General features: G+C 37.3%; 1 protein-coding gene across 1 annotated transcript in view; it reads right to left on the reverse strand.

The window, feature by feature from the left end:
- Positions 1-15,927, reverse strand: part of vps26c (VPS26 endosomal protein sorting factor C) — a 43,152-nt gene extending 27,225 nt beyond the window's left edge. Inside the window, exon 1 of the mRNA XM_039744455.1 lies at positions 15,750-15,927. Coding sequence (XP_039600389.1) covers positions 15,750-15,806 — 57 coding nt within the window. The 5' untranslated portion in view covers positions 15,807-15,927. The remainder of the gene's footprint in view (positions 1-15,749) is intronic.
- Positions 15,928-16,514: the final 587 nt, after the last annotated feature.

A 16,514-nucleotide genomic window follows, 5' to 3' on the forward strand; every position in this document is an offset into this window, starting at 1 on the left:
TTTTAGTTATTCAGAGAGCTGTAATATCACAAATGTAATGGATTCTGTGTCCAGTCGGAGGAAGAGAGCCGGTTTAAGAAGCAAGTAGTGATTCACACACATAGGCACATAGAAGATCAAATACAAAACAAAGCATTTAACGTGCTACTTTAATTACGATGTGATTTGAGAAACTGGTTAATTAAACGATTTTAAGATGAAGTTTATGATGTTCTACTTTAATGAAAAAATAAACTACATGATTAAAGTGGAAATGTCGAGATTGAAGTTGATATTTCGTGCTTTTTCCCTACTGTGTGCCTTTTTTTCTCTGTACCCTAATAAGCTTTCATATGACACTCAGACAGTGGGCTACAACTCGGCTTTTCACGGCGACTTTGATATGTGACTTCTTTTTATTTCCGGCACTGTGCGATTTTGTGAATGTGAGCTTTCAAGTTTCTCCAACACGCTATGTCACTCGATCAACTTCCTTTTGTTGATTATACCACGGTTTATTTGAACAAATAGTATGGCCTTGTTTACAACCTCACAAGTACATCCATTTTTCGTGACCCAATTGGATGGAACTTGACTCCATTAAAAGCAAAGTGTAAATGCACTCAGACCACATTCAAAAATTGTCAGGAAAAAATAGTGACCACATTCACCTCAAGTGTGAATACATCATTCAGAAGCATCATACTGGGCGGTGGTAGCAGACAGGTAAGCTGCCTATTGGCAGAACAATTGAGTGGCTTTAAAAAGTGACAAGAGTGGCTGCTATGTTGTGCTGAGCTACCACTCTCCTTCAAGAGTCTGTTACATATTTCGTCTCAAGCCAAAACATTAATTCTCTATGGCAGTGTGGCATGTCACATTCTTTTCATGTTTTCGTGGTGGGTCACTGGCGGCAGCTGATTTCCATTCTAACTACAGGTTAGTAGCAGCAGTATGCTCTTCCAAACGGAATCAAGCAAACAATCTCAAACCCCCTAATTTGTACACAAATGTGCTGCCCACACAACTACGGAGTCCATCGGAACTGTATCTGGATATCCGGACATTATGTGGACACTGTAGATGCATTTTAATACCAGGTGTAAATTTAATTTTGGTAAATTATATTCAGATACTGTAATAATTAACATGTTTTATACATGTATTTTGGTGTATTTTATTGTGTAGAATGTGTTTATTAAGGGGTTTTTTGTTCATTTTAATTTGATTTGACAAACTTTTATTTTGTTCTTGTTCTGTTTCATTCTTTGCTTATGAGACATGCTAGGAGGCATCACATGACTGTTATCTTCTCAGTATAAAAATGGTGACAATCACTTTGCACTTTATCCTTCAGTGGATCAACATCTTGAATCTCAATTCTAGCATTACTTAACATTTTTAACAAGTAGACCCTAGTGTCAAACTTCGCTTGTTTTTTTTTTGTTTTTTAACTCTTTCTGCACTCAAACTCCGATTCTCGTTTTGCTCTGTTGTACTAAAATTTTGACTTTTGGTATCAATACCAGACTTTGAACTTCAGTACCACTACCAAAATGGTTCCGAAACAACAAAATACAGGTAACTCTTAATCCAACCTCCCTGATGCACCACACTGCTCCTCTTTTGATGCCCAGGAAGTTCTGAATTCATGGAAACAATAAGGATAGCGGGTTCCTATGTAATCATAATTGCGACAAAGCATATAGTTTCATTTCATGAAATACATGAAATGGACATTTTTCCACTACAGCTATAACAAGTGTCAAGGGGAGGAGGTTTGAGGGATTTGTAATTAAGAGGGAAGATGATATTTATGTCTGGTAACTAAAACTCCAAAATGCTAGTACCATACCACTTTCAAATTCGGGTTTTTCGGTAATTTTCTAGTACCAGTATAGCACACAACCCTGTTTTGCTCTCATGTTTTGGTTTCATTATCATTTTACTTTTTCAGCTTTAAACTGGTTTATATTATGATTCTTGCTTCATGTTATCTCCTGGTTATCTTTGCTGCTCACAATAATCCTTTGACACCAGCACGTCATTACAGACAGACTCTAGAAATGAAACACTTATTAATGTTGGACATAAAGGGGGCCTTAAAAAATCTACTGGAGGTCGTTTGTAACATGTTGTGAATGATTATGAAGCAGGCATGTTTGAAATGATGAAAGGACCATATCTGGCTCATGTACGTTAATTTTGACACCCCTGACTTATTTTGAAAAGATTCAACTCTCTTAATCTTTCATCACTGCTCACAGTTCTATGATAGGTCTAGTAGCTTTTTTGTGGAAATGGCATGTACTTTTTGTAGTAGAGAGACCTTTTTAATATTTAGACCAAAACCAACCCATACATTTCACATGTAGCCTCAAATGATGAAATCATAACTTCTTTTGACTTGTATTGTATAACATTGAGTACTTACCAGGAATACTACTTTCTTTGTCCAGTGCCCCTAAAATAGGATATCATAGTTCATCTGGGCCCCACTGATGGTAAATGCTTAGAACATGGGAGAATACCTAATGGGAAGGGCAAGCAACTCAAAATGTTTCATGCCCTTCTTTCTTTACAAGAAAGACTGGAAGCCTGTCAGGGAAGCCATGTCCAGTGAGGTCAAGTAACTGCCCAGGGGATGGTCTGTACCCAGATGGCCACAAAACAAATGTAGACCATCACATATGATCAGCTGACTACCACATATACAGTACAGTGGATTCAGAAAGTAGTCACGTCCCTTCACTTTCTGCACACTTTATTGTTTTGATTTAATTTTCATTGGATAATTTTGCAATTTTGCCCATCTACCAGTATCTACACTCAGTAACCCATGACAAAGTAAAACAATGTTTTCAGAAAGGTTTGCAAATTTATTAGAAATCAAACACTTTATGTTTAGACTGCAAACAAATGTGACTAAAAAAATATATATTTATTACTGTACTAAGTACAGCTTTCCTACTATAGTTGTTTGTTTCTGCATCCTTCATCAGTTTAAAGCTAAATATCAGGATCAAGCCCCATCAGTACCACCTTTTAATGTCAGGGAGTACAAATTCTAAAAAAAGTTAAACATTTTGTAATATGTTTAATACATGCATTGATTGGATGAAAATAATTTCAGCACTTCTTTACTACTCAGAAAAAATGCATGACTTTCTTGACCCATAAGCTTGCTGGTGTATCACACATAAGTACAGGTAGCAAATGGTTGATTTAATGAGGTTTTGTCCATTCAATATACTAGGGGCTCCGCCCCCTGTTCACTTCGCTCACCCACCCCCGTGTTTGGTTTACCAGATATACAATTTAAAGGGATTGTTATTTTCATGGGAATTGTTACATATGCATTATTTTCACTTTCACTTTAAAAGTTTTTGTAAAAACAATACTTGTCCTTGATTTCCGGCCCCGGGCGTGGTTACATCCGTTTCTCGCAGGACGTAGAACGCTGCTCACGTTGTGAAGGGGGGGCAGCTGAACACACGCTAAGGAGATGCTGTCGGATCATTTGCTGTCTTTCTGCTGCTGGCGAGCTTCTTGTTCTGCTTGTTGTTGTTTTAAGAGCTGGGAGCACATGATGCATGTCTGCCAAAAGCAATCCAACAACTGCTAGGTTAGGTGTCTGTGGACTTGTTTTAAATGATGGCTCACTGCCTTGTCGCGTATGACATTGTAAAAACAATACTTGTCCTTTATTTCCGGCCCCAGGCGTGGTTAAATCCCTTTTCTCGAGGATGTATAACGCTACTCGTGTTGTGAAGTGGGGCAGCTGCTGTCGCGCTGCCCATCGATCATTTTAAAGCCTGTACAGCCACTGTCCTTTTTGCCACTTCGTGTCTCTGCTGCTCACATTGTGAAGGGGGTTAGGTTTTTTGAACGCATGCAAGGAGAAGTGGTTGGATCATCTGCTGCGAGCTGCGTGTTTTGCTTGTCGCTTGTCATTGTTTTAAGAGCTGGGAACAAGTTAAGGTGTCTCTTGTGGAACTTCAAACTGTCCTCTGAGAAGATCACGTCAGAGAAAATGCACAAGATGTTTTGATACCAACAGATAAGAATGCACATTTGCACCCTTCATACACCAAACCCCAAAAAAATTCCACTTTTTTGTAAACAACAGCCATTTTATATTTTGACCAATACAAAAGCGAGTGAACACAAGAGCGGCAACTGTGTTTTTTAGGAGTACACTTGTACGGATTAGTTTTATACAATGTTTAGCCACTCCGTAGCTTGATAGAAACATAACATGAAAGCTAACAATGCTATTCAGACAACTAGTGACTTAGTCTAAAAATGATATGCACAGTTACTGTTAAAGATTTTCTGTTTTAATAATTCAACCCTGCTAATGTGTACTCCAAAGTAAAGTGATTTCTTTAAAGGGATCAGTGAAATAAATTCAATATAACACAAGTCACTGCTATGCTTTTGTAGCTGCCAAGACAGGATCTGGCAATTTGTATAGCACTAATGCTACAGGCTGACTGCCTAAATCTTCCACAGAACAATTAAGAAGAAGATTAAATGCTTCAGTAAAGATTGTTTTAGAAGTGTTGTGTTTAGAATAATAAATCTAAACACTGCAAGCATGGTGGTCTCCTTGGCATCTTTTGGTGGATCAGAATCAGAGGACCAATTATATCTTGATTTAAACAAAGTATTATGTTAAAGGATTTTTTCATAATATTATGCTGTTAAAAATACATTGGTGATGCTCACTATTTTTGCACAGCTTTTTTGTGTCTTCAATAAAGACTAGGTAGATTTTATTCTTCTGCCACAAAAGAAGCTGCTCCTCCATAACATTCTCAAACCTGCTTGATATACTTGTAGGTTGCAGGAAACTAGCACCTAACCTACTGTAGAAGCACTGAATGCAAGGCACCAGTCCATAGCAGGACCTACCTACATACACAGACTCACACAGGATCAATTTGGAATTACCAACAAACATGTCTTTTTGGATATGGTAGGATGATAATATAATTTACTAGCCTGAATCCTTGAGGCAATGCTTTTTCACAGCCCCACACAGTATTCCGGTTTTAACTGAAGCAATAACAGACTGCAGGAGACTCCCAACAATGTATATGTAAAAGCTCACAGCAGATAAGATATGCTCCATGAATTTTTAAATTAACCATTATTTTCTCTACTTGTGTTGTCAGTAATGGTTAAATAATATTGATTGCAAATTAAACTACTGTACATGATAAAAAATACAGAAAAAACTGTTTTGCACCTTTGAGGTACATAATGACTCTGGATGTAACTGTAAATCAGGCTTTAATGGACAAATGGTCATTTAAAAGGTCTGACTTTTATGAGGCATTCCAAATGGCTTTACTTAAGGTTCAAAGTTCAATGAAATCCTTACACTAACTAAATGCTGCTTCCTTGTGAATATGTAAGTGCGCCTATTTTCAAACTAACACACTAGCACTACATTCAGTGCTAAGTTCTGACAACTATCCTAATGTCTTGATAGTAAAATAGATTATTGCAAAATGGGGAACAACACGTTACAATAAATAAAGTTAGTACATTACATAGAATATTTTGGTTGTATTAATAAAGTAGCCTAAGACATATAAGCCTATTTTGTACTTTCTTATACAAGTGCTTTTCCAATGAACGTTGTATATTGTAGTCTTCTTATATACACCATAAGCATTTTTTTGCATAGGAAAGCAAAAAATGTAAGGAGTAAAGTTTATGTTTCTTATTATCATATTGTTTTAAGCACAAATTCAGCAGCAGCTCACTGGAGAGCGAATAGAAAGACATGAAAAAGTAAACTTACAAACAAGTATGACTAGAGTTTGAAAGTTTAAGACAAAGATAATCATTATTGTGCAAAAGATAAATCTGATGTAAGTAATGTTATGTAACCATCACATTTAGTTTGAAACACATTTTACACTACCTTTGACTTTGCATATATATTTTAAACTGCATGTTTAATTCCAATCAAATGCCCATTAAATTCTTATTAATGTAATAAGTCCCGCTAGTAGTTTTATAAAAATAAATTTTATTAAGTTTGTGAACAAAATTTGCATTATTACTATTGAAAATTAATATTACTACTATTGATAATACTATTGATAATTAATATTATTACTATTGAAAATTACCCATTTTCTGAAACACACTAAATCAGGACCAAGTGGAGTCGATACCAGTCTCAATTATAAACCAAATTCTGAACTCAGGATTGAGATGCTGTGAGGTAGCAAAGCTAACCACTGTAACATCATCCTATTATTTAAAAATAGTACCTTTGAATCTGTAAAGCCAAGTTGAACTGAATTAAATTGAGATGTTATTGCTATGCAACATAGGATAGATACTTGCTAGGAATTTGCGAAAATAAAACACAACACTCTCAAATGTATTCAATTGTATCTTAGGTACCATGCTTGGAGAAAATTCCAAATAAATTATAAAAAATTAAAAGTTCAACTTAAAAAAAAAAATAATATGTTTGAAAGCAATTCTAAGCTGCAAATGTATATTTTAGTTCATTCTAGTTATATTTTAAGTCCTTGGATGATGCAGGTCTGAGCTGTAAGAGGAAGGCTCTCCTATCATATAGAGGTTGCACCTGACCCAGAAGAACGTGCCAGATGCAACACTGTTGTACCAGTAGTACTACAATGTCCAACTTGAAAGTCAGAGTTTTGAATGGAGAAGGACAACACTTGCCTGGTGAGGAGAAGAAGTACGAGAAAGAAGGAAGGAGAGAAGAAGTTAAGAGTTGTTGGTTTGGCTGTTAGAAGTGCTTTAGGCAGTGGAAAAAAGTATTAAAAAAAAAAAGCCTTCACTGGACAGGAATCGGTGTCTGCCAAAGTTGTGTCTGGTATTTGGAGTGTGTAATGCTCCTATCTAGTGCTGGGAGGTATACCGGTTCATACTGAAAACTGTTTTCATTTTTGTTAAGATATGGACTTTCCTTATACCGCATTACCAGTTTAAATAGCCTAAACAATGTTCGGAACATGGCCCAGCAGGAAAGTGTTTAACGGGGGACCTTTTTCACTGCTACACTGCTAAATGGACAGAGAACATTCTGAAACAGAAGCTGTAGCAGATGATAAAGTTGAACATTATGATAAAGAAGAACTTTTGCTGAAAAAAGGAGCAGTGTCTGTTGTCTGGAGATACTCTGGTTTTAAAAGGTCGATGTGGACCAAACAACTATTTACTGCAAATGCTGTCGAGCTAAAGTTGTCGCACACATGCTTTGGAGTACCATGAATGTATGGAACTAAGATTGGCACCGTCCACATCCTCAGGTAAAACTGAAAAAGCTAGAGGACACTCGAGTCAGACGTCACTTGTAGACGCATTTCTAGAGGTAACAAAAAGAGCAAGTGGTGGATCAAGATAGCCAACGCCATTACAATCCATATAGCTAACGTCAGTGGACACAGATTGTTCACATTAACAGAAAGTGTAGTTGGTTTACAAAAAATATTTACTATTTATTCCTTTTCTAAGACATGTTCAGTGCAATACAACTTTTGACAAGCACCTCTGGATATTTTACTAAGTCTAAATGCTTCTTTGGATGGTTGAAAATATGTTGTCAAAATTAGTTTAAGTTGTTTGCAAAATGTGTTCAATAAAAAGGTTCTATATTTTGACTGCAACTGTAATGCAATGTGATTCCTTCTCTTCATTAGTACCTCTTCAAAACTGTCACTTTATGGAGCCATGCAAACCTGTATTAATACTTGTGTGCACACTAAAATGTTTTTTGTACAATGTACAATTCTCACGGCAGTGGAATAGGTTATTCTTAGCCAGTCTACTGCAGTAATTGCAGTGGAAAATGTGGTTAACATCCACTCATGCATGAGAAAAAAATACTGTTGAATACCGTGAAACCGGTGTAACTTTGAAAACTACTGTGATATAGAATTCGGGTCATACCACCCATATATGTGTGTGTGTACCATATGTATGATAGTGTATTTTCTTTTTAATTTTTTAATGCTGCTGAAACATTGGATAGCTTGCCAAAATATGAAATTTTACATTTATTGGCAGAACATAAAAAAACAGCAAAACATATACAATATGGCTCAGATTTGCTCCTTATTCTCAGTTACTTTACTCAACAGATGCTATGATAATTGCAGGAAAAGGCAATAATTATTTTTATAATGATTTATGCCATTAACCTTTCAATGCATTTCCAAGAGAAACACTCCAGTTTTAGTTTTCACATGAGATTCCTAGTCCAAGACAGGTACAGTAATTTATCTAGTGAACTTTCTGACATCAACAGGAAGCTCATTCAAATAAAACAAACATCAATGCAAAATCCAATATAAGAACAGAAGTAAACTTCATTATTCATAAAATGTGTGTATACTGTGATGGCCAACAGGGCTGGGCTGACATCCCAACTGGGACAAACCCTGTACCCTTACCTGCCCAGCAGGCCAATGTAGTGGATAAACAGGTGGGGACTGCCTCCCAAGAGTACATGCTCCCTCAACACACTGGGTGGCAGCATTCTTGGGTCGTTATGACCATTCATGTTGTCTGCAGGGCATGCTGGGAGTTGCAGTCCAATGGAGCAGCAATCTTGAGCTCGTAGGGTGCTGACGAGGGAGCTGGTGGTTAGGGCTATCCCTACTTTCTGGGGCTTCTGCCTACCCCAGAAGTATTCCTGGGTCTGACATAAAAGGAGCCACTTCCATCCACTCAGCAGTCAGAGTCAGGAGAGGAGTCAGACTAAGCTCACCCAGGAGGAGTGGGCCTGAAGGGGAAACTGATGTGTGTTGTAGTTGCATACTGAAAAAAAAAAGATTTATATAAAGGTAAAATAAAATTGATCGTATAAATGAAAACCGTGTTTGTAAAGGTTGTGTCGAGGGTTTGGAGGCTATGAAACGCCCCTTACAGACCAGTGTACTTATACAAGCAAAAAATGTAAAGACTTGAATTATTTTTTCTTATTCTTGGTCTATTTGTTTTTAAATATTGCTTATTATTGGTGAAATATTTTGTTCTGATTTCAGCACTTACATCAACAAAAGCAGAAATTTAAAATAAAGTTGTTTTCATATCTATAGTGTGTGCAGAGTCTAGAGATTGAAGACTATCATCGGGTACCAGGGACATTGCTTTGTCTGCCTTACTGACAAACTAGTATGGGTCCAAGTATTATTACACCGAAAAGGACCATGAGAAGACATGGATCTATGGTTACCCAAATTATACCTGATAAATAGGTAAATACTGTATATGTAGAATGCAGGCTGAGGACACATCTGTTAATATATGTTCAGAGGAAGTGAGTCCATAAGGTCATCAGGTAAGGCTTGATCCTTGGTAGAATTTTGAAAAGTTTGAAGACTTGTTTGATGTGCAATTTTGAACTGAGCTGGCTGATGTCTAATTTAAAGAGAGAGGCATTCATTCTATCTCAGGTTACCTTCAATTCATTTTCTGTAAATCTGGCTGTGAAATCATCTTCTCAATACCATTCTAACTTGTCTAAGAGTGTATCGTGGAAGCTCTGCTATAGTTTTAACATTATTTCTTTGTCAGTCATGTTGCTTTATAATTAACATCAAAGTAACAGATAAAGGAGAAAGAGAGTAATTGACTGAGTTATGATGTTTCTAATAAAATCTCTAACTTGCAAGTAATGAAAGAAATGTCTTTCTTTTATATCTAAAACAGGGTTGCTCTAAAGATGTGATTATATTTTTCAATGCACAAAAGTCTTCCAAGGCCCATACAATATATACTGGATATTATAGTGAAAGAGACAATGTTTGGGTTGTTTTGTAAAAGAGTGACCTTTAACAATTGTTCTCATTTAAGCTACAAGTTAAATAGGAATTTAGCTGAAATGTTCACTTTAATGTTTCTAATTTCCCAGTTAAGGTCAAGTGAATGTAAAACCAACCAGCAGCATCTTGCATTCTGAATGTTCACATGCAACTTCACTCTGGTTTTTAATTATCTTAGGTACTTAACCTCCACCTTTCCTTAAAGAGAAAAGAAGGACATTTAACTAAAAAGGGTTCAAATCAAACTGTTGTATGTGTGCATTTCAGAACATACAGTTAATGTACATGTCATTTTGAACTAAATCATGAAATATAAAAACAACAGCATACCACATAGAGTATTACATACTAAGCTTTAAATTTGTTGGACTGTGTAAGTGAAAGCATACATTTAAAATGAAAGAATACAAGAATGGGGTAAAACGAATACAGGATTTTTTGTTGCAAAACCTATTCTGATATTTACTAGATAGAATGAATAGATGTCAATATATTTATGAACATTTTCCTTGTCTATGTGTTAGATATAAATATAATAAGGACCAAATATCATGTATAGAAAATGCATGAGCTAGCTTGTAGTTAGCATTGCCACTGTTAAGCCGATTAAAATAATGAAAGTTTAGACAAGCTGGCATTCCTAAATTGCCCAAATATAAGAAACTGTGTGGGTGCGTGTGTATGAGTGTGAGCTTACCATGTGATGTACTCGCTCCTGCTTTGTATCCAATTCTGCTGGGATTGCCTCCACTACCCATGAGAATGAAATAAATTAAATCGGTTTGAAAACAAAAAAAACACAGCAGATGGAAAATGCATCATAATGCTCAAAGACAAAATGTTAGTTTGTACTTTTTGCCCAGGCCATCAAAGATTTGTCAGTTATTCTCATTTTATTTTCCAACTAAGTATGACTAGCTGCATCTGAGTTTTTCATAATGGTTTGAATGGTTTGAGACGTGAGTGACTAACACTGTAGAGTATTTCACAAACTGGCAAGCCACTTACATCCTGTCAAAAGTTTTATTTATCAGCCACATGAAAAGCACATGATGTACTTGCCCCGATTTAGAAAATATGCATAAAGCAAAAGGTGTTGAGAGTTCCCTCTACTGAATGAACTGTGCATTGGCAAATTAAAACAAGGTAGAAAACACACACACATGGTGTAACATTTAGATGCCTCTGGGGAGTTAGTTAACAGATCTAAAATTTGGTGCATTTTACATATTTTAGTTATTTGATCAAAAGAGTTGGTTATCACATTTTTGTAACAATAAGTCATACTCAAAACTAACAGTGATAAAACACAATTACTACATTAAATACTGTATCTGCTTTTTAACAGTACTTTACAAGGTTTTGTCATTAACAAGGCCCAGTTTGGCTTAAGGTATCTCAATAGTTATCAAGCACAGAAGATTTTAATTCAAGTAATGTGAAAATGGCATTGATTAATAATAAAACATTTTATTTATATAGTGCCTCTCCCATGCTCAAGGCACTTGATGTGCTATTATAAGTAGTGGAAGGTCCATGACGAACTGTTGATTTGGTTTTGTTGGTGTGTTTTTTTTTTTTTTTACGACCAGACAAAGCAGAAAAGACAGAAGGGGGACTGGAAATGTGTAAATGAGTAAAGGTTCAAAGCAAACATACTGCAATTAAAACTAGAATGTGTTATTCATTTATTAAAAGACTGACTGAATTTCTAAACGTTACTGCCTAGAGATAAGTTTCATTATCCTAAATAATGTTGTTTACTTAGGAATAGAAATAATTCACTCTGTAGTAATATTCTAATTAATGACTCATTCTGACTTAACCAAGGAACATCAGAACGAACAAACTTCATTTAACATGTTTAAATTGGTAGGTAGGTGCGTTGGGAGCATGCACTGATACAGTGTGTTGCTGCACCCACCACACAACAAACCACCCAGACTGGGACCCAAGTGCCGCCATGAAATTAATGAGACCTCAGCGCAACACACAGGACTTGCTCTTTTTGAATATCAATATCTTTATATATAAACCTGCAGTACAACTAAGAAGACTTGACCACGTCTTACTCCCACCTACAAGTCTCTGATCGACATTAGCAATTCTACTATTAAAGCCAGAAGTTTTTATGTATGGGTTTGGATTTTTTTTTATATTTATTTTTCTTGAACTTCTGTAACTAAGCATTTCACTACAATTTGAATTTTAAATTGATTAAGATAAAAACCCCAATAAGTATTTACTGCACTAAATGCAATCCCCCCTTTCTCTGTTTTAATAATATACCACAAGATAGATTGTTTAGTTAAACAAACTAAAAGCCAACTCATTATGAACAATAAAGTGAAATCACCAAAACAAAAATACAGTAACTGTAAAAGACAATTAGCAATACTAGCATAAAAACACGATCAATATTACTCCATGAAAGAAGAAAAGGGGGCAGCATAGTAGCACAGTGGTAGCGCTGCTGCCTCGCAGTTAGGAGACCCGGGTTCGCTTCCCAGGTCCTCCCTGCGTGGAGTTTGCATGTTCTCCCCGTGTCTGCGTGGGTTTCCTCCCACAGTCCAAAGACATGCAGGTTAGGTGCACTGGCGATCCGAAATTGTCTGTGGTGTGTGTGTGTGAGTCTGGGGTTTGTTTCCTGCCTTGTGCCCTATGTTGGCTGGGATTGGTTCCAGCAGACCCCGTGACCCTTTAGGTAGGATACAGTGGGTCAGATATTGGATGGATGGAAAGAAGAAAAGTACCTGAAATAAGTTCTCCAATCAAGCTATTAATATTATTATTAAAACTATCTAAGAACATGAAAATTAACTGATTTGTTGTATAACAGAAATACCAAAAGTGACACTTATCTTACGGGCAGCACGGTGGCGCAGTGGTAGCGCTGCTGCCTCGCAGTTAGGAGACTCCCTGCATGGAGTTTGCATGTTCTCCCCGTGTCTGCGTGGGTTTCCTCCCATGCGGGTTAGGTGGATTGGCAATTCTAAATTGGCCCTAGTGTGTGCTTGGTGTGTGGGTGTGAATGTGTGTGTGTCCTGCGGTGGGTTGGCACCCTGCCCAGGATTGGTTCCTGCCTTGTGCCCTGTGTTGGCTGGGATTGGCACCAGCAGACCCCCATGACCCTATATTCGGATTCAGCAGGTTAGTGGATGGATGGATGGATGGATGGATGGATGGACACTTATCTTAAAGATTTTAACTTTAATCTCAAAATACACAGAAGGAAGAAGCAGGTCTTCAGGCCGTAACTCCATCTCTTTGTCAAATGTTATACTGCTAAGGAAATGTTTAAGAACAGCACGAGCTTCATCCTTGCGTTTTGCGGTACACAGTCCTCATTGGGTTTGCACTTTAACTTCCAGCGCGTCTACAACAAAGAAAATTATCAGGGATACCAGCCATCCCAGCTATGGCCTTTTCTCTGTGCTGTGGTCAGGAGAATGCGATCACTGCCTGAAGGCAACTTCAGAGAGAATGAGGAGTAAAAAGTGTGGGAAATGACAGAAGTGACTACATGATCCCCTATTGTTAATTCTCTTACATTAAAGTTATTAAAATTATTTATTTATTATTTGTTACGACTCATAATTCTGCTTTAATTGCTTTCATTTTACATTGTGATTTCTAGCGATATTAGTAAAGCTGCGTGATATTGTTAATTGTAAATGGCAACTAAGCATTTCACTACATATTGCACTGTGTGTATAACTGCATGTGATAAATAAAATCAGATTTGAACAAGTTTGATTTGAAACTATAAATAGTTTAAAAAGAGTGTTCTCCAGCTACTTACATTTGTGATCAAAGGAGCACCACAAGGAACATGAAATAAAAAGCCTTCAAATTTACTGAACAAGCAGTAAAGGTTTCAGCTCTGCAAAACTTGCTTTCCACCTCTTAAAAAGTATTTCAAGGAAAAAAAATTGCAAATAATTGTTAGTAGGTTTTAGGGCTTTTGTTTCACATTTCTTCTGGTGCCCCACTAATTACAAAATAATGCATAAACACAGCTTCAATGATGCAAGTTACTGGGGTAGATTAACATATGCCACATTTATGAAAAAATAACCGACTTCAAAATGGCTGAACTTATAATTTAAACTGCTCAGTTCTATAATGATGTAATACTATGGAAATATGCACATTTCTGTTTAATGCATTAAAGGAGAAATTGAGTCTATCCCATCCCTGTTGTGCATTCTAAGTACATTTTAACTTACTATAGAAAGTACTAGTGCAGTAAAATCACTTGCAAAAACTGTCTCACATGGGTCCATCATCTAGTGGCTAAATACCTGTCAGCATTGCTCTGATGTGGGAATGATTAGGTTGCAGCCACCACACAAGTTTTTTTGTATACACCTAGAGCAGGGGTGGCGAACTCCAGGCCTCGAGTGCCGCAGTGGCTGCAGGTTTTCATTCTTACCATCTTCTTAATTAGTGACCAGTTTTTGCTGCTGATTACTTCTTTTAATTAACTTGACTCGGGCCCCATAGTTGTTTCATTTTCTTTAATTAGCAGTCAAATAATAATGAGACACAAAACAAGCCACCACATGACCAGCTCCCCTGTGCCCATTACACAATATCTGAAATTAAAGAAAGGTGATGTTCTTGGTATGGTTGATCTCTCAGGTCACCAAAACATTTTGACGGTGCTCTTAGAAAGAACAGAAAAACAACAGTTTTCGAAATGTGTGCTGTGGCAGAATGACAGCCACAACAAGCCATGGAATTAAACAATGGGTTTAATTAACAGCAAGAATTGGCTTCTCATTAAGAAAGTGATTGGAGTGAAATTGGTTGGAGTTTGAAGCCCCAGTTTAGCTGGTCATCTGTTAGTTAGTTTCACATCTCATTTCTGCTTGACTGTCATTCAATGAAGAAAGGAATCAATTCAGAGGGCTGAAATCTTCTAACAGGGCTATTAAAGTGATGGGGGAAAAGTTAATTTGCTGTTAAAACTGGTCACCGATTAGGAAAAGGGTTAGAATGAAAACCTGTAGCCACACAAGCACTCCAGGTCTGGAGTTCGCTAACCCTGACCTACAGCGGTTTCTAAGGAACGTTATGTAAAGCGCCCCTAACAAATGTATCTAATTGAATAAAGTAGGGCAAACACTTACACCCACAGAAAGGTCATGGACCAGTTCGCATAATGATTAAGCAAGAATGTGTGCTGCAAACCCCATGCACAGAAAAAAGGCCTGAGAACATAATGTACACAGGCTAATTAAGCATCTTCATTGGGTGAAAACCGTCACGTTTATCCTTGCATCTGGTAATCAACATCCATCTCTCTGATCTAGTGATCAGCGAGTACTACTATCTTAACTCGAAACTTTCAGTTAACCAAACCAATACGTTTTGGGGGAAGAAAGGATGAAAACCAAAGAAAAACGCCAATCACATATGGGGAGAATATGTGAACTCTACACTGACAACCACAGTACGCTGGATCAGTGAGGGGGCCGCGCTAATCACCGAAGCAAGGCGGGGGCTACTCCAGGACGGGGTGCAGCTCCACTGGAGTACGCACAAAGACACACTCGTTCTGGACCAGCTCTAACTGTTAAGCTAGCCCGACCGGCAGCGACGGAACACGACGCTCTTTCATTTATTTTTTGGTTCAAATACAGTCAAGCGCCAGAATCTGAGTTCCTGCAAAACTCTCCTGTCACTGGATATCCGCTATACAGAACTGAATTGATGAGCCTTCCGAACTTTTGCTGAAAAAAATAACGATGTCAGTACCTAGAACGGAATAGAAAAGGGTTTAAAACCCGGAAATTGCACTGAGAGTATTTGATTTTTTTATCACTACAGCAAAGCTCTTTTAGTCGCAAGAAAATTCAACCATAGGGTCCAGAATGCTCATTGACACTGAGCGACTGGTAAGGATATCGCACCTTAGTAAAACAAAGGATTGCTTACCCCTTCGTGGTAAACTTTGTTTGCTCGCTTCAATCTAATATCCAAGATAGTGGCCATTTCACTTACAAAGCATGAATTTTTTTTTCTTAAAAAGTGCTGTTTTTTAACGGAAGAAAATGCCAAAATTTGCAACCAGTTAGCTGGTACTTAAGAATCACGTGACAAAACGTCATACGAGCACGAGGGGTTTAAGTGCGCAGGCGCAGTGTCACAGTTGCGAGCTCTCGTGATATTTGATAGCAATGGTTTGTAGTCTCCGCCTGTAAAGAAAGTCTTAACTTATAGTCTCCGCTCGCCGGTTCTCCGAGGTGGTTTGGAAGTACTGTATTATTTATTCGGAGTCGTCAGTCTAGCAAGGGGTTCTTTTATATATATATATATGGATAAGCAAATTGTTTTCTTCCACTGGGATCGTGTAGCGGCAGAAATATTTTCTTTGAATTCCAAACGATGGTTTGTAGACTCGCTTATAACTTTTTAAGTTTTTATGGTAATATTTAATCACTGTCGTGCCAGCATACTTTAAAGAGCCACCATTGTACCTAGGAAATCGCATGTAGCCTGCCCGATTGACTGTAGCAATGAAGTGCTTTGAAAGGTTAGTCCAGAGGATTACATAAGAACTGGATTCATTACAGTTTGCATATTGCTCCAGTAGATCCACCGAGGATGCCATCACCTTTATCGTTCATACAGTACTGGCTCACATTTTACACGTTAAACCCCTCTAATCTTCTCGTCAAGCTTGTTAACTTGCGGCTGAGT

This window comes from Polypterus senegalus, chromosome 2, assembly GCF_016835505.1.
Source record: "Polypterus senegalus isolate Bchr_013 chromosome 2, ASM1683550v1, whole genome shotgun sequence".
NCBI classification, from domain to species: domain Eukaryota; kingdom Metazoa; phylum Chordata; class Cladistia; order Polypteriformes; family Polypteridae; genus Polypterus; species Polypterus senegalus.